Source organism: Cimex lectularius, unplaced genomic scaffold (genome assembly GCF_000648675.2).
Source record: "Cimex lectularius strain Harlan isolate CLEC.00 unplaced genomic scaffold, Clec_2.1 scaffold314, whole genome shotgun sequence".
Lineage (NCBI taxonomy): Eukaryota > Metazoa > Arthropoda > Insecta > Hemiptera > Cimicidae > Cimex > Cimex lectularius.
In genome coordinates this window covers 296,830-315,619 of record NW_019392997.1, presented here as the reverse complement: position 1 = coordinate 315,619, position 18,790 = coordinate 296,830, and the positions used below count along the sequence as shown (strand labels likewise).

Below are 18,790 nucleotides of genomic sequence, written 5' to 3'. Positions count from 1 at the left end.
ATGACTTTATTTTTTTATGGCGGAGATTCCATAGGTTTATGGCTGTCGATACAATGGTTTAAACTTCAACTTAATGAAGATTAAAAATTGACTTTGTATCTTATCGAATGCGAAAGACAAAGTTGTACTCAATCTCGATAGAAGAGGGAATAAGTATCCAAAACAAAAATATAAAATCTCACACTTTTCAATTGTTCCATTTCCGCTAAGATGATATAAAAGATTTTTTTTCTATTTGAAATGTCCGACGGGTCGTTTAGAGAACGGTTGAAATGTCAGGTTTATGGCCACTCCCAGCCGGCTTCTGCCAAACTCCTCGTTCGCTTTGTCGGCCGCCCCTTGGGTGTCCTCCGGCAGGATGTTCTCCAAATTACAGGGTCGATACTTGTTTCTGGGAATGCAGTTCATAGCGGGGAGTTACCTACGGCCACATGAAGGTAAAAGATCAAAAAGAACCCTGAAACCATATTCCCCAAAGTGGTTTTAAAACCCCACGACCCGTACGACTCTTTTTTTATATTTCTCGTCTTAATATTTGACAAATTTTTGTATTTTACAATTCCTTGAAAAATACATAAATAGAAAAATAAAATTTGGATAGAAAGGACCTCAACCTCAATCCGAACACTATGGAATATCAATCGTGATCTTAAGTGGATGAAAACTACTCGTTTGGATTGACCAATTGGCCGAAAACAATGGATGTTTTAATTAAATAAAAGATTTCCCATCCTCTCATTAACTTTAATTTCTTTGGGTGAATTTTTTCCGATTTTTTCCTCGGCGATATCAAAATTGCTGCCCAATTGAATGATTTCTCGTTAGAGAGAGCTTATACGAAATTACGTTCATTCATACTCTTATATGCAATTATAATAATTATTATATAAAAAAACATATTTTTGTTTAAAATGAAATACACATTCCAACCCACTTGCATAGAGATTCTTCCAACAGCACTGTTACCTGTTATAAACAAAATGAGGAAAATCAAGTTTGAATTAGAAATGCCCATAGTTTATTTTGAGAATTTATGCTGAAAGAATTGTTCTAGCTTGAAGCCAAATAGAACAAATATTACACAAAACTTGTTAAATTAAATCAGAAGCACAGTTGGCTGGAGAAATCTATAATTCGGCTATGCTTCTCTACTGGCTTTCAAAATCAAGTTTATATCGTCAAAACAACTATTTGGAATTTGATCTATGCTAGAAAAAATGTTGTATATTATGAAATTGCCTTTGTCTGACATTTATTTTTTTCGTGGCTAATTGATGATCGTCCAACCTCTTCCACAATATAGTGGAATCACAAGAACGATCAGCACAAAATTTCTACAGATTTATCAATAAAATGGTTAAAATATACTATCGAATTTACCGATAAGAATTTTTATTAATAGGGAAATTGCACCCTTATGTTTCAGAAAAATTAAACAAAACTTTTAAATATAAGCTAGGAGGTATATGACGCTATCGGTTGAGTGACAACAATTTCCATATTTTATGGACATCATTTTAATAACGAATTTGTATATGTACACAATTATCGATTGTCACAAATCCGCATAATCCTATTCTGGATTTCTATCAAATAATTTTATTTATTTTCATAGATCTTTCAAACCTCGCTTGAATTTATGGTGCATAATTAAACCTCATACGACCATTGTCACCTGTTGGCGACACTCGTTTAAATTGCCCCATAAAATAAACTAAACGGGTCAGGACTTCCGATTCTTGTTTACTGTGTTCAACGAAGTCCCTTCTTTTACCTGAAAAAAAAAAAATCCAGGCCTTTTACATCGACCTCAATCGGTAATAAACCATTTTTATGTTCACTGTGGTCTCGTTCTCCGTCGTCTTTTAAGTTTGAATATTCTTTACTATAAAATGGATAGAAAAAAAGTATGTTATTCCATTTTTTTTACTTGGGCTAAATTTTGCACATTTTGTCGCTGGAGATGTCCTTTTCTTTCTCTCTCTCTCACTCTCTCTCTCTCTCCCTCCCTCCCTCCCTCCCNGTCTCTCTCTCTCTCTCTCTCTCTCTCTCTCTCCCTCTCTCTTTCTCTTTCTCTCACTCTCTCTCTCTTTCTCTTTCTCTCTCTTTCTCTCACTCTTTCTCTCTCTCTCTCTCTCACTCTTTCTCTCTTCTCTCTCTCTCTTTCTCTTTCTCACTCACTCACTCACTCACTCATTTTGTTGTAATTTCACTTTAGGTGTAAGAGTCGTCCTAGAGACTGTTAAATAAAGGAAGAATCAATCTCTTTCTTTCTGTCTTTCACTCTCTCTCTCTCTCTCTCTTTTTCTCTCTCTCTCTCTCTTTCTCTCACTCTCTCTCTCTCACTCACGCACTCTTTCTCTCTTCTCTCTCTCTCTCTTTCTCACTCACTCACTCACTCACTCTCTCTCTCTCTCTCTCTCTCTCTCTCTCTCTCTCTCTCATTTTGTTATAATTTCACTTTAGGTGTAAGAGTCGTCCTAGAGACTGTTAAATAAAGGAAGAATCAATCTCTTTCTCTTTCTGTCTTTCTCTCTCTCTCTCTCTCTCTCTCTCTCTCTCTCTGTGCGTGTGTGTGTTTGTGTGCGCGCGCGCGCAGCATTTAGAGCAGAAAAACCTGGTACTTTTGTGACAATGCTTACACACTTTTTAAATATCTCGCGTTGTTTGGGAAAAACTGGTCTTGTAATATGAAACATTTTTCTAAGGTGGAACAAATCGTTTTTCGGCGTCAAGCGATAGCCGAGTCAGCCTGCGGTTACAATGGGAGCAGACGGTGCAAAAAAAAACAAAGACCAGTACTTGCCGAGTCTTTTATTTTAGCTTAATTGGGGCCCTTGATTAGAGTGAATCCACACAATGTAATGAAAAGTGCATGTCATTTCAATATCGAAGATTCAAAAAGAAAAAAAAACTAGTTATGGTTCTTGAACCCAAGGGCCCGATTAAAGCGACCGACCGCCTAGACCGGTTGGTGCCATCGTCGAACGACCATTTACGGAATAGACTAAACCGCGTGTACCGTTAAAAAGTTCAACCCGGTCGCCGATTTTCATTAAGCACTTTAAACAACCGATAATTTGTTTAATTACACAAGAGCGGAGGCAAGGAGACCACCGAGTTTGGAAACCCACCTTATTTGGACGTCTGCTGACACGAATTTTTCAAAATATTGGCCGTAAGGATTCGAACGGCTTTTAAGGTTATCGCGAGACCGACGGCTAAAATGGGACCCATACACGTCGCATACCCTCACACATGCTCAATCTGTCAGTTAACCTGAATCAAGGTTCATTTAACCGTTTTCGTTATACCGAAAACTAATAACCTTCATTTTTACTGGTAGCATTTTAACGTGACCTTGTTCGATAAGACAATGGAAACAAAATGTCGTTTATGCAAACATAAATGAAGGTTTATCCAGTAAACGGAATTCTATTTTTAACGATGATGCACAAAAAAAATCAACTGGATATCATTCACAATAACAATTTAAATATATTTTATAAATATCCTGAAGGATGTGTGTATTTCACAAGAATAACTAAAATTAGCACTGCTTTTATAAGCTGGGTTGGTATAGATCTATGAAGATGAATAGTAATAATCAAGTGGGAAAAAAATAAAATGAAATGAATATAATAGGATCACAAGATCTACATTTTTTTATTTAATTTAAATACTTGACTTAAACTACTAGATTCATCGTGTATATTTTTACACAGGGCGAGTTAAACTTCTGTCCCCCCCGTTTTATTTTTATTATTATTTGGAGATCGTGAGATGCGGTCTGGTGTCACGTAGCTTTTAGAAAAACATTTTCTTTATCGTGCCAACGTTCAAATGAATTATAAACATGGTTTAAATTATGCAAATGCATGTAGGATGTGAAAAAAGTGAATTTATACAATGCTAGAAATTTTAAACTCAATCAAAGTATTGCTACTCACTCAAAGTGTTTGTTTTCTGTGTACATGTGTCAAAGTGTTTGTGTCATTGGGCGTCGTGACATGACACAATGACACATCTACACAGAAACCAAACACTTTGAGTGAGTACAAAGACTTTCAGTCTAAATTTACTAGCATTGTGTAAATGCACTTTTTTCACATCCTACATGTATTTGTAAAATTTAAACAATGTTTATAAATCCCAGGCCCTGAAGATGATCTCATTAAAGATCGAAACGTTGGCACGATAAAGAAAATGTTTTTCTAAAACCTACGTCACACCAGACCGCATCTCACGATTTCCAAATAATCATTAACTACTAATCATTAAAGCTCACTAAACACCACACATTATCATTTCTGATTAATGATTTTTATAAACTGAAATCTGCACAGTACGTCTGTACCAAGTGTAGAGAGTTGAGCCAGCCACTTATCAAAGTACAGAGTACAATTTCAAGCTTTTGTAATTTACAATAAATTTAAATTTAAAAAAACAACCAGCAAATGTTTGTTCATTGGTGTTGCCAAGTTGACTATGAGAAAAATTCGTAAAAAAATATATTTATACTGCATAAAGCAGATACTGAGCTTATTTTATATTTCGAGCAATTTGATCAGCTTTTTCTTTTTTTGAATGGCATCTATAAATGTAAAGGTATATGTTTTTTAATTGGTTTTCTGATCTGTAAATTAGTATAGAATTGAGATTCAAGATTTTCATGAGTATTGTGTTGTATACTTTTATCGAGTTGATTTGATGAAAGGACAGTAAAAAAAAGATCTATCATCCTTTTCTCTGTTTCAGCAGGTAGGACAAAAACCATCAGTACCATTCGTACTTCGTCTATTTAAATAGTGCGTTGTGTGTCGGATAGCCTATGTTGGGTGATCGTTAATAATACACACTAAAAATTATTTAAATATTAATTTAAAATCTTGACATTATTTTTCGAAAGGTGTTTCTGAAACGCCCAAATTACTAATTTCCTGTTTAAAGTGCTAAATGTATCGACTACTCTTCCACTTACGATACGGATCGCGGTATGGTCTTGATGAAAAATTAATTCATTTTTTACCTGTTAAGCTTTCGAACTATTTTAAGATATCATCTGGGGGCGTCGGTGGCCGCAAGGATTGGGCGCGCCCGTAACTGTAAGGTGAAGGTTTCGGGTTCGAATCCAGCGGCCCTGCATTCTAAACAGACATAATTACAAAATCACCGGCAACCTGAGAGTTGATATGACCTCTGCTGTTGCGAACCCCCGTAAAAAAAAATAAAAAAATAAAATAAATAAAAAGAAGACATCATCAGGGCATAACCATCGTAGATATGTCTACAAATTAAGATAATTCAGTTTTTAATAAACGATTTCATATTAATTTGAAACCGATTCCCAACATTGTCAAAGAGGGTAATTACTAATGTTTCGGAAGTGAGAATTCAACTGGGAAGTAATTGACAGAAATAAGCCTATAATTAAGGAGTTATTTTCACACACACACACACACACACACACACACACACACACACATATATATATATATATACNGATATATATATATATAGATAGATAGATAGATAGATAGATTTTTTTACGCACTAGCAGAGGTTATATCAATCCTCGGAGTGCCGGTGTTTTTGAAAAAAAAAAAAACCATTTGTAATTTGTAAGTATGTCGTGTTCGAATGCAGGGCCGCTGGATTCGAACCCGGGACCTTTACCTTACAGTGATGTGCGCCATGTCAACGCCTAAACCGTTGCGGCCACCGACGCCCCCTTTTTATAATTAAATTAGATTTTTTTTTGTATTGTAGCTTCTCTCATGGATTTCTAGATATGCTGGGCAACAATCTTGTTGTGAGATTTGTTTAAAGTTTGTGTCCGATTAAATAGAATATTTTTGTTTTCCACATGTCAGACCAGACTATAACAACGTTTCTCTATAGATTCATCACAGAGGATCCATGCACAAAAATGGAGACAATATTGAACTATGAGCAAGAAAGTAGACTAGGTGTCTTTCTTAAACGCATGTTGTACAATTCTTCTTCATGACAAGTTCAGACATGACAAATTACGATGTTATGCTCTATTCAATAACATTGTCAGATAATTTAACCAGGGGATCAGTTTTACGTTTTCACGGATTTCGACGCGATATTTGTGGAATATACTGCGGTCAGAAGAAATTAGTCTAGAAAAAGACGCGATCCATTCCGTCCTTGATGACCTTAGGTAAATTAAAAAGATCAAGAGACACTCTCACCTCTGACAAATCGAAAGAGCTTAATTTTGATTTTACCTGCTTCCTGGTTGGCCGGTCTAGATTCTGCCGCCGCTTTTCTTCCAGGCCCTCAGGACGTCCCAAGGATTTGCTTTGTTTCAAAAGAAGACGTTGAAGGCGAAACCGGCCGTTGGAAAGTCATGAGTGCGCCTTCTCGAGTAATGAATTATGCTTCAGGTAAAAGAGAGCTCCTTCTCCGTACCGCCTACTTTAAAACCGCTCTTTTACGCAGACTTGAGCGAAAACAAGACCGACATTTCATATTCGAACAGCTTGTTTTCCTTCAAGTCTTTTTATAAGTTTAGCCCTTTTTAGAGTTCCCAGAGGAAGGTGTCTGAGGTGAAGGTCGTTAAAGGCAATGTCAGCTATGTGGAACACCTGATTACAGGCTTACGAGCACTGTCTTCACTCGAAGTGAGGAGACCGAAGAGTTAATGGCGTGGCTATCTCATTCGGTATCATTATGTTGTCTCCGGCCGTGTTAGTTTACCCGATTTTCAAATGGATTTACTTACGGATTTATTAGAACGGAGAAACTGGTCGAGGGAGAAGTAATAATTAATATGAAATCTTGTATGAGACGCATTTGAATAATTTAAAGAAATAACTAATGATTCGTAGATCGTGAGATGCGGTCTGGTGTGACGTAGGTTTAAAAAAAAACATTTTCTTTATCGTGCCGACGTTTCGATCTTTATTGAGATCATCTTCAGGGCTCAAAGGGCTTGTTTTCTGCGTAATTTTGTGATTCTTGTGTATCGTGTTGAGAGTGCCAGTGCTNGGGAGAAGTAATAATTAATATGAAATCTTGTATGAGACGCATTTGAATAATTTAAAGAAATAACTAATGATTCGTAGATCGTGAGATGCGGTCTGGTGTGACGTAGGTTTAAAAAAAAACATTTTCTTCGTCGTGCCGACGTTTCGATCTTTATTGAGATCATCTTCAGGGCTCAAAGGGCTTGTTTTCTGCGTAATTTTGTGATTCTTGTGTATCGTGTTGAGAGTGCCAGTGCTAAACACCACATAAGAAATAGAATAATTGTGATTTCTATACTGTGTTGGACCATTTAATACTCGGGTCTTTTCTGTTATACGACCATATCCATAACCATTCCTAAAAATTTAATTGCACTTAAAAGTTTTGCCGAAGTTCGGTTTGGCACAGCGTATATGAAATATTGATTGTCTTCATGACATATCCCCACAAAAACACAAGGTTCCGTGATTGACATTTAAGTTTGTTGCGGTCTTGTTTTCGCTCAAGTCTGCGCAAAAGAGCGGTTTTAAGGTACGATTCATCCTACGTGGTTCTTTCCTTTTGAAAAAAATTATTTATCAATTTCGAGTTTTGTTAGGCCCACCAGTTTTTCGGAAGTTTTGAATAAAAGAATATTGATATCCGAGTGGATCGAGGTCACGATAGCTCAGGTGGTAGAGCAGCGGCGTATCAAGCCGAAGGTCGTGGGTTCGAATCCCTCTCGTGCCATTAACTTTTTTATCTCAACTAAAAACCTTAATTAATTGTAAAGTATTAATTGGTCAAGCGGACCACGAAAATAGTGAATTTAATGAATTAAAATGAAGTGCACTTCACTAAAGCTCTCCGTCGCCATTTCAATTGTCGTCGAGAATCCAAACCGATTACACGACATTTGAAAAATGGCAAAAGGAGGGAAAACTCATAAGGTGGGGTTGAGATGGGGAGTTGATGTCCGAGTAGATCGAGGTCACGATAGCTCAGATGGTAGAGCAGCGTAGTATCAAGCCGAAGGTCGTGGGTTCGAATCCCTCTCGTGCCATTAACTTTTTTCATCTCAACTAAAAGCCTTAATTAATAATAAAAGAATACACTCATACTTCTGGTAAGAAGCTTTTCCACTAAGCATTGGAGCTTGTACTCATGTTAAGTTCATCAGCGTTGTAATTTGCAGTTGTGTTTTGGTTTGCCCATAAATCTGTAAAAAAATAATAGTATCAAAAGATAATTAGCTCTTTCTTTTAATCACGTACAGATCGAGACGTTCGAATGGCTCCAGTTGAACAAATTTAGCGAAAGAATAAAATAGAACAGAAAAATATGGAAAATACGCAGAGGACCAGCTATGACTTCAGCTTTCCCATAAACCTCCCACTTTATATGTAATAAATGTTCTTTTAAGCACTTTTCGCGTGTCCCAAAACGAAGCCGTCAAATCTCTTAAGGACATTTAACCGTCTACGACAACAACCCAGTAACCTGAAACTTCAGTTCCGCACAAAAAATTATATGTATATAAGTGAGTGTGAGTGTGTGTGTGTGTGTGTGTGTGTGCGTGCGCGCGCGTGTGCGTGTGCGTGTGTGTGTGAGTGTGAGTGTGTGTGTGTTTGAGTGCTTTATTATTCGGAGTTGTTCGAAAAGAAGACCACGGGTTCTTCGCTTGTCGTGACTGGGAACCCGGTGGCACCTGAATAACACCTTCACCGGCCCTGGGCCCACAATCGCCTCGGGAACGCCTATACGACGGACAAATAAAAATATACGAGTCACATTTCAAACTCAAAGACAACGTACATTGTTAATTTGTTTTAAATTTCCCGGTTAAAATTGAACTATCTTTGTGTATGTGTACTTCTTTCGATTAAACTTATTTTTTTATGTAAAAATACAATTGAAGCCGTTTTGAAAGCTGGATTGTGCCAATTTGAGTTTTTAGTTTCGCAATTATTTATATTGCAATATGTGCAGCCGAAAATTTAAAATCTCAGGATCACTCGGGATGAAGGCTAATAAACTTGGGCTGACGTAATATGACAAACTTGAGTGCGTCAACTCTTTGCTATGGGAATTTCCAAAAAAGGGAGGGCTTTACAAATTTGAACAGAGATTACATAAGTAAAAATAACATGTTTATTTTTCAAACTTAAAACTAGTTTAAACTTGGTAGAACAGATGGCGGGCCACGGGACTGGATTGACTGGAATGGCATTTCCCGTCCAAAGCTACAGATCGCAGGGCAGTTCCGAGCAGTCTGTTCGGTCGACAAAGATTTCAACGCCCTTCAATACTCGATCTGATAACATAACATTATTTGTTAATTACTGTGAGTAACTAAAGCAATAAATGGCGTACTATTTTTAAAAAGATCACATCCCAAAACCCTTCGACAAAGATCATTTAAAATGTCAATAAATGAGGGATAACAAGAACCAAATTGTATTTTGGTCGTTGACGTTCATCCCGGTCTGCCTGTCCGTTTCGGCATTTCAGTGATAAACCTGCGAAGCCTGAAGGAGCAAGAACATAGGAATAAAAAAGGCACGACTGAGACACGAACCTGCCACTAAGATGTCGAAACGGAACTGACATACTGTAACAACCAAAGGTGGTAGTAATCGTAAATGTGCTCCTTTCTGTTAGACGACCATACAGCTTAAACCATTAAAGCTATTTTTATTTTATGTTGTATAATAAGGAGCGTTTTCGATATTCCTGGACTTTAGTACTAGAAGTTAACTTTCACAATACTTGCCATGATGCCGTTGTTGCTGAACGCTGCATGCTTGTGTGTCTTTCAGTGCAGAGTGTTCCGTTGACAATTATATCCCTCTTTCAAAAAGCTATTAATTTCGTTTAAAGGTATTCTGTACTTTATTTAGAAATCGTGAGATGCGGTCTGGTGTGATGTAGGTTTCAGAAAAACATTTTCTTTATCGTGCCATCGTTTCGATCTTTATTGAGATCATCTTCAGGGCTCAAAGTGTTTGTATTCTGTGTAATTGTGGCATTCGAGAGTGTACAATCGTTATTGCGTTAACGGACACGAAATGAACCTTACTTTAAGCGAATCATACGACAGGTGAAGATGCAGTAGAAAAGTATGTCGCGTATAGTAGACATAGGAGTAAGAAAAGTTATGTGGTTAAAAGGAAGCAAATTATATTTTGATGTTATTTTTAGTCATATTCACGGAGAAAACAATACACAAATTACAATCTTACAACTGTGGTGAATACTTTTTACAAATCCATTTGCTATGTTATCTTCTTCAAAATTTCCGAAAAATTGTTAGACCTAACAAAATTGTCGAAATTGATGCATCATGTCTTTTTCCAAACGAATGAACCACCTAGGACGAATATACCCGCAACAATCGTTTTGGGGAGTATGTGTCCTGATAAACAATGTTTTCTGTTCCCTGCGCCTAACCGAAAATCAGCAATACTTTAAACTGGAAAATTTTTAGGTATGGTTTGGATGTGAAATTTTAAAAGACATTAAGTTATTTTTATTTTAACTGTGCGATCGTACAACAGAGAAGACTCCGGAAATGACCAAGCTACATGTCACTGTGCAGACTTAAGGAGCAAAATCACCCTTCCTTTAGATAACGATTTGATTTTTCTCCCTCCAATGTATTAAACATTACATAAATAATCTAGAACAGAATCATATTATTATGATTAATAATCTAAGCACATGCGGGAATTCGAACCCAGAACAGCTAGGAGGCAAATACGAGTCAGACGCTCTAATCAGTAAATAATTTTAATAAATAATATTATTATTATATGAATAAGATAGAGCATTAATAACATAGAGCAGTGACATGAGTAAAGCAAAACATGTTCGCTTGGAACAAATGTGATGTCCAGCTTTGTCTATTTTGTATTTAATTTTTTTCCCGATGGCCCGAATCCCTTTCACCAGTTGGACAGATTTGAAAAATATCCTCTTCCTTCTAATCAACGTTCCTTTTAATATGAAAAATATAGCTTATAATCCGTTTGGCTCCTTGAGAACAGGTCAGTCGTAAAGTTTAGCTGTTACGAGTGTTGAAATTAGTCGAAAACTTGTCCCCTTTATTGATTTTTATCATCGGAAACGTGAATGAACCGTTTTCCAACGGGGGGGCTTAAAGACTACACGCTCCTTTCCAGGTTCGCCCACGTCTTGGCCGAAGCTGTGAATGGTGAACGCCCACCGACTTTCCGGAGGCTTAGCCCACAACTCGGACCATTCACACTTCACGGTCTATTTATGGACGGACTTCGGCCTCCACCGTCGCAAAACATTTCGTCCTTTTTTCCGCAAATCTTATGCAATTTCCCGCTGCGAAAAATTAACATTTTGAATTCTCTTGGATCATTCTGAACGTTTTCCCTTAAAATATATAGTAAATACTTAAATACTATGTAAATTTTAGTGAATTTATATATATATTTTTTTACAAAGTTATTGGATTGGATTTTGAAAAAAAATTCCATTTGTAAGTATGTCGTGTTAGAATTCAGGGCCTCTGGATTCCTGGATCCGAACCCGGGACCTTTGCTTTATGGCGATGAGCGCAGTGTCAACGCCTTAACCGTTGTGATCACTGAACCCCTTTTTACTCTTCATTCCAAGCAGTTCTGTATAGATTAAATTATTTTACCTGTGTAGCTGCTTCTCGACTTGCAAGGGCATCCGCTTCCTCTCCTTGGACCCAACATGTCATTTATTATTACTTTGGTCACGCAATCCAGAATAATTCACGTTCTGGATGGAAATATGTCTTTAAGTTTGGGTGATGCGGTCTTCTTTTAGAGATCATATGGATCAAAAACAACTTTTTGGGCTGTGCCGAGCATTCGGTGGATACTGTACCATGGTAAGCATTTCTGCGGCAAAATAGCAAAATCATGTGCAATTCGGCAGTTTACGTATACTTTTGGGGTGACGGGTACTGGCGAGTGATAACCTCACAGAACTTCAGGAAGTCAACGAGCTGATTGTGTTATTAAAGGTAGCATGAAGGTTATAAAGTATTTCCAGTGTGATCTTAGAAGCCTTTTTTGGATTTAGACATACCATAGCTAATAGCTCATGATTTGTGCGTTTTCTCCGTCTTCCTCCTTCTCCGTATGAATGGGTTTAGAGAAGAATGCCCGCGCTGGTGGGCGTCGCGTTACGACGGCGTGGGCCGACCAGGGACGTGAATGGCAAACGATGCGCTATCCATTTTGATCCGGTTCCATTTTTTACACCTTTCCACTCGCTGACACTGCAAGTTTTCCGACACGTTGTGGTTTAGCTGCGTCTGTCCACTGCCTGTCGTATCGCTGATGAGCAATCGAACAAACAAACGAAGGACTTGTAAATATCTCAGAACATTTATGATCTACGATTCTCTGTACACGTATTTCTGTTCGTGTAATTTATTCAATTCAGCCGCTGAATGAGCAAAATTTCTTAAGAAATTTACAACTCAAGCGGAATAATAATCATTTTCATCATCAACTTTACACACGAATCGAGCCATGTTGAAAAAAAAAATCATCCAAAGATCCCTGACCTGATATTTATAGATTTCATCTCACAAACGAAGGAGGGAAAACAAGTATGTAGAACCTTGAAATTTCTCATAAGAAATGCTAACTTGTCCCGATGCAGCCGTCTTCATTTGGCATTTTAAATATTTTAAATAAGCAATTTGAAACTGTGCGGCAATATCTAATATTGTCTTGACACAAAGATTCACGAGTCAATTTTTTAAAGTACTTCCTGAATATGTAATTGCTATGATTTAATGATTATTTGGAGATCGTGAGATGCGGTTTGGTGACGTAGGTTTTAGAAAAACGTTTTCTTTATCTTGACAACGTTTCGATCTTTATTGAGATCATCTTCAGGGCTCAGAGTTTTTGTTTTCTCAACACGACACACAATGACACATCTACACAGAAAACAAACGTTTTGAGCCCTGAAGATGATCTCAACAAAGATCGAGACTCCATTAAATTCACTAGTTTTCGTGGTCCGCTTGACCAATTAATATATTTAAATTAATTAAGGTTTTTAGTTGAGATAAGAAAGTCAGTGTCACGAGCGGGATTCGAACCCACGACCTTCGGCTAAATATGCCGCTACTCTACACCTGAGCTATCGTGACTTCGATCCACTCGGACACTAACTTCCCATCTCAACCCCACCTTTGAATTTTCCCTCCTTTTTGCCATTTTTCAAATGTCGTGTAATCTATTTGATTCTCGGCGACAAATGAGCGAGTGTCCGAGTGGATCGAAGTCACGATAGCTTAAGTGGTGGAGTAGCGGCTATCTAGCCGAAGGTCGTCGGTTCGAATCCCGCTCGTGACACTGACTTTTTTATCTCAACTATAAACCTTAATTAATTGAAAGTTCGAAACGTTGGCACGATAAAGAAAACGTTTTTCTAAAACCTACGTCACACCAGACCGCGTCTCACGTTATGACTTAATTATGTTGCCCGTACTTTCCTATTTCACAGATGAGTATTTCGTTCTCGAATGAAATAAGAGTGGGATTTTTTAATTAATGTTTTTTTTTCTCATTTACAATGTCGTTTCTCACATATGGAACGGGCTTTACTTTCTAACGTAATCCACTAAAACTAAAATGTGGGTTTGCGTTCAAAAAGTGAGAACTTTTGTCAATAGCAAAATATAATAGGAATACCGGGCGCGTTTTAAAGTGTTGGTAGTTGTTGAGAGCATCAACGCGTTCCCGTGAAGAGAGAACCAGTTCATAACCCATTAATGTTAATTTTAGTGCCCGTACGTGGGACTATCCAGTCGGAGATTAGTGCTGGATTGACCTTTGTGAGCTTCAACACGTTCGTATTTAGAGGCGTAATGCTATTTAACTGAAGACAGAACCCATAACGTATGGCATCGGGATGGTGGTGAGAATAGAAGAATCGGATGGCATATTCTTTGGGATGTGTAATAAGTAAGGCATTGGAAACATTAAGACACAGGCACGAAACAGTTATGATGCGCTTTACAAACACTACTAACAGTACTTTCGATATTTAAAGACGATTCCAAAACATTATTACACTTTCGTTTTTGATGTGAAGTCAACGTCTGTTTCAAGGATAGGCTCACCCGCTCGCATTGTCAACGGCCCGAGCTGGAAACGGCACGTTCGAAAGCCGGCGTGAGTCATCTCGCCTCGGGTAAAAGACGGGAGTGGGAGGACTGAAGAGAAAGAGGATTTGTGTAGATACCAGGGAGGAAAAGAGGTGCTGGTGGGAGGCAATCCATTCATGCCACGGGCTGAGGGTGGACAGTCAGCCGAAAGGAACCGGCCGCGTAGCATGTCGGTCCGTGAGTGTATGTTTTGTGCATAGTTGAACAGTGACATGCCGCGACCTCTCAGCAAGGGACGCCCCAATGGCAGCCTCAGCTTCAGCGTTCTCGGTATGTCGAATAACATTGATTCGCAAACCTTCTCAGCTTCTTCTAGATCACGGATAGATTCCAAGCGTGATTCAATTTTTTAATATTTTAAGGAAACTGTATTTCAGAATATGCTTCAAACCAAGACAATATTCTGAACGTTTATGAGTTATGCAATCCAAATTTGTGATTCATGAGTCAAGTTTTTCGGGAGATGGCGTTTAGTTAAATTTACTAAAAACTGACTGCCTATTTATGATATTTTTTATGAAATTGTGACTTTAGACGACTGTAAATAAACCGGCCTGACCTGGTCGTCGTTGAATTTACGACTTGGAAAATTTATGTGGTACGTCAGCCGCTTTACTACTAAAACAGGGCATATTCGATATCTGATGTCTGTTCATTGTTTCTTGCAAATAGTAAGTTTATAAGATCAAGTCGCAGAATGTGTGGGTTACTACTTTCCGAAACGTCGGCATATTTCAGTTTACTTTTACTTTTATCAGGCCGTTCAAGGGAAATTGCCCGGGTTTATTGCAAATGTACAGGTATTAGATCATCTGGAACCATCACGTGACTTCTAGAAGAATTAGATTGCGTTTACGAGAGCTATTCTTACAAGGGAAAATCTGCTATGAATTTTGCCTTAAACGCTATAAAGAAAAACTGTGAATAAACTAAAAACTATTCAAAATAATGAAACAAGAAACAAAAATGGATATTTTAAAAACTTTCGTTGTCGTGCTTAAGTCAGAAGTTCTGTAGTTTCACTGGTTAGTTTTGAGTTGTTTTAGGATTTTGTATCTTCGGATTATGGATTGCCAAAAATGCCAATAACCAAAACATCTAAACAAGGCTAACAAATTGCGAATTGCGTGGAACCCGTGTTTTGAATTTTTGCAGAGTAATGCGTCTAAATTCGACCGTAAATCGAAAAATTTAACCGTGTACTTATTTGGGTCGAAAATGTTTCGTTTATCAGACACGTGGCCAACGAAATTTGCGGCTACAACTCCGGTTTTTTACATAAATACCAGATATGAAACTGTCATTGGATAAAATTTGGCCTCGAGTATAAAATTCCTGAAATGTACGAATGAATTTTAATTCCGCCACCATTGCAATTATTGAATTTACTTTTCAATGAGATCATCCGTGTATATTCGACGAACGTTCAATCTCAACATTACATTAGCCGATATTCGATAACGATGTTATCTCGTCCTAATTCGGGTCTCGACGACACGAATTACACAATTCATAGTTAAACAGGAAAAAACATGAATGAGATCTCCCTTCCACGTGCCACAACAAGGGGTTAATTACCGTCCAAACAAGAAACACTAATGGGCAGGCAAACAAATAAATACATTAGCTGGAAACTGTACGAACGAGTGAAATCGTGCTAGAGTTTAACAAAGGCGACTAAGAATATGTCATAGATGATTAAGTAATACTTTTGAGATATGGTATAATTGTGGGCGTCGGTGGCCGCAACGGGTGGCGTTGACACGGCGATCATCACTGTAGGGTAAAGGTCCCGGGTTCGAATCCAGCGCCCCTGATTCGAACCCGACATACAAATGGGCTTTTTTCCAAAACAGCGTTGATATGATCTCTTCTGTTGCAAACCCTCGTAAAAAAAATGGTATAATTGCCATGTGGTATAGTTTAATTTCAATTTAAATTTAAATTGCGAATACGACAGTTTCCTAAAGAAAAATTATCCGGATTTGGTAACGTCTGAAGTTGTTCAAGAACTTCCTCAAAAAAGCCGTCTTTCTGACTACTTTATTTAATGTAGTATTGAGAACTACACAATTTCCCATTAAAAGCAGTCACAAATGGTCCGAAAGCCTTCTAAAAATTTAAGCTCCCCATCATCTTATCGTTCTATTAGGTTGTTACCTGTCTTTTTTTCTAAATTTACAAAATAAATATCTCTATTTTTACTTCGAACAACGTATTACCAGACCATCAATTTGGTTTTCGAACCCACCAACCCACTAGACATCAACTTCAAAGTACTGATGGCATTACTTCATATCTCGAGCAGAAACTGTAGTGTTTTTAGATGTTTCTCAGGCTTTCGACAAAATATGGCATGAGGGACTATTGTGCAAATTAAAACTATTTTTCCCCTAGGCTTATTAACATCTTACTCAATCACACCCAAAGGAGAGATTTTTCTCAGTAAACCGGGATCAAAGACTTCTGAGTTGAAAGAAGTGCTTGCAGTGCCTCAGGGGTCAATACTCGCTCCGCCATTGTACACAATTTTTACTTCTGACATGCCCACAAATGAGAATGCACTTATCGGATGACACCGCGGTATTAACAAGTCACCCCTCTTCTACACAAGCTTCACTTACGTTTCAAAACCAAATGTCAACAATTGAAAAATGGAGCAATCTTTGAAAAATGAAGTTCAACCCACCTTTACACTACGCCGTGGGACATGTCCGAGTATACAATAAAACTGTTCCTCAATCTGACAAAGTTACCTATTTAGGTATATTTGAAAGAAGACTAACTTGCAATTCGCTCACACGATTTAAATAAACAGACACTTAACGACTTAAAATACTTTACTACATACTGACTTGACGACCATAATTACCGTTAAAATCAAAAATTTCGACATACACATATTCAAATCACTACGGATATAAGGATATGCAAGTTATTCCAAGAGGATCTTCACATGATTTATTCATAAAAAAAATATTACAGACTTTTGCACAGTAAATTAATTACAAGATTACAATAACAAATACGATTACTCCATATCCCACAATTACCCCGTTGACGGTCGAAAAGAATATGGACAAGAGGCTTCTTGAATGATTAATATCATATTAAACGGCTGCCAATGGGCTGCTGCTTACATATAAAACATATACAGTTTTAGGTGAAAATAAGTGAAATAAAAAAACAAATTTGTGAACAGTTCAATTCACTAGTTTTCGTGATCCGCTTGACCAATTCACGATAGCTCAATTGGTAGAGTAGCGGCGTATCAAGCCGAAGGTCGTGGGTTCGAATCCCGTTCGTGACTCTGAGTTTTTTATCTTAACTAAAAACCTTAATTAATTGTGAACTGTGTGATATGGATCCGTTCACTTTTCCATATCTTCAGTATCTTAGACCTAAGTTACTACAAATATGTATTATTGATCCCGTGTACTTGGCAATTTCTGATAGAATGTAGTTTGTGACATTATTTCATGTTCTTTTAGTTTAAAATTTGAATATTTTTTTACTTGTTCTCGAGGTCTGTCTATTTTCAATAGTGATCAATATTTAATCTCATTTCAAAATCGCCATGACGTGGAAAAAATTCTTCTTTATTCGGATGATTTGTCCTTCATCTTCTAGTTGTTTTACGATTCTATTAGTTCTGCATTCTCGCAATTAAGATATGATTCATCATTGTGTATATTAATAGAATTTAGAAACCCGGTCATCCCATTATACCTTATTACATAATGTTTAATGTACCAATTTTTATCATTGTTATTTTTATTAAATATGTGTGCTGTTTAGTGACCGTTAGTCAATGATTATTCGGAGATCGTGAGTGCGGTCTGGTGTGACGTAGGCCTTAGAAAAACATTTTCTTCATCATGCCAACGTTTCGACCTTTATTGACATCATCTTCAGGGCTCAAAGTGTTACATACACGGAAAACAAACAATTTGAGCCCTGAAGATGATCTGTATAACCTCACGATCTCCAAATAATCATTAATTATGTATAGTCAATTGATTATACTTATACACGATTTTTCGAAATGAAAAATTTGTGTCACAGCCGAGATTCGAACACGCCATATTGGGATACTCCGAGGCTCTAACCGCTTGAGCAACTTCGAGAGACTTCGATCGCCCATACCAGGGTTCGAATCCCGTCTGTGACACACTTTTTCATTATTAATTAATTGATCAATTAATTAAATATATATGATATTTAATATTACCCACTATAAATATGTAACAAAGTTGATAGTTTAAGGGGTTTGTATAGAAAATAACGTAGACGACATTACCGCATCATGTGAACGGTAGTTATTGAACGTTATCATCGTTATATTTATTTAGCTTTAAAAAAAGAAACAAACTTGCAGTAAATGATTCAATTTGCAAGACAAGTGATTTTTAATCAGAATGGTTAAGGATTTTTTTCGGATATTAATTCTGAGAATAATTTTGATTCATCTATGAAACAGCAATAGGATAGAAAATGACTGAATTACAGCAGCAGCTTTTACAGTGGGGAGCCATTGCCAAAAAACAATAATCACACAAATAAAAAAAGTAAGGAAAACGATAAAATGTAATACATGAAGATACCTATCTTCTAAAATGA

The 18,790-nt window shown here is 37.2% G+C and overlaps 1 protein-coding gene across 6 annotated transcripts in view; it reads left to right on the top strand.

Annotated features, from left to right (window-relative positions):
• LOC106661795 (protein TANC2) overlaps positions 1-18,790 on the top strand; it is a 143,297-nt gene that overhangs the window by 59,868 nt on the left and 64,639 nt on the right. For 2 of the 6 annotated variants that reach the window (XM_024229709.1, XM_024229707.1), the window contains exon 1: positions 14,291-14,440. The exons of 2 other annotated variants lie outside the window; for them this stretch is intronic. In XM_024229709.1, coding sequence (XP_024085477.1) covers positions 14,383-14,440 — 58 coding nt within the window. In that variant the 5' untranslated portion in view covers positions 14,291-14,382. Of the gene's footprint in view, positions 1-14,254; positions 14,441-18,790 lie in introns of those variants that run through there. 2 more of the 6 variants (XM_014385435.2, XM_024229710.1) reach the window with 2 other exon arrangements.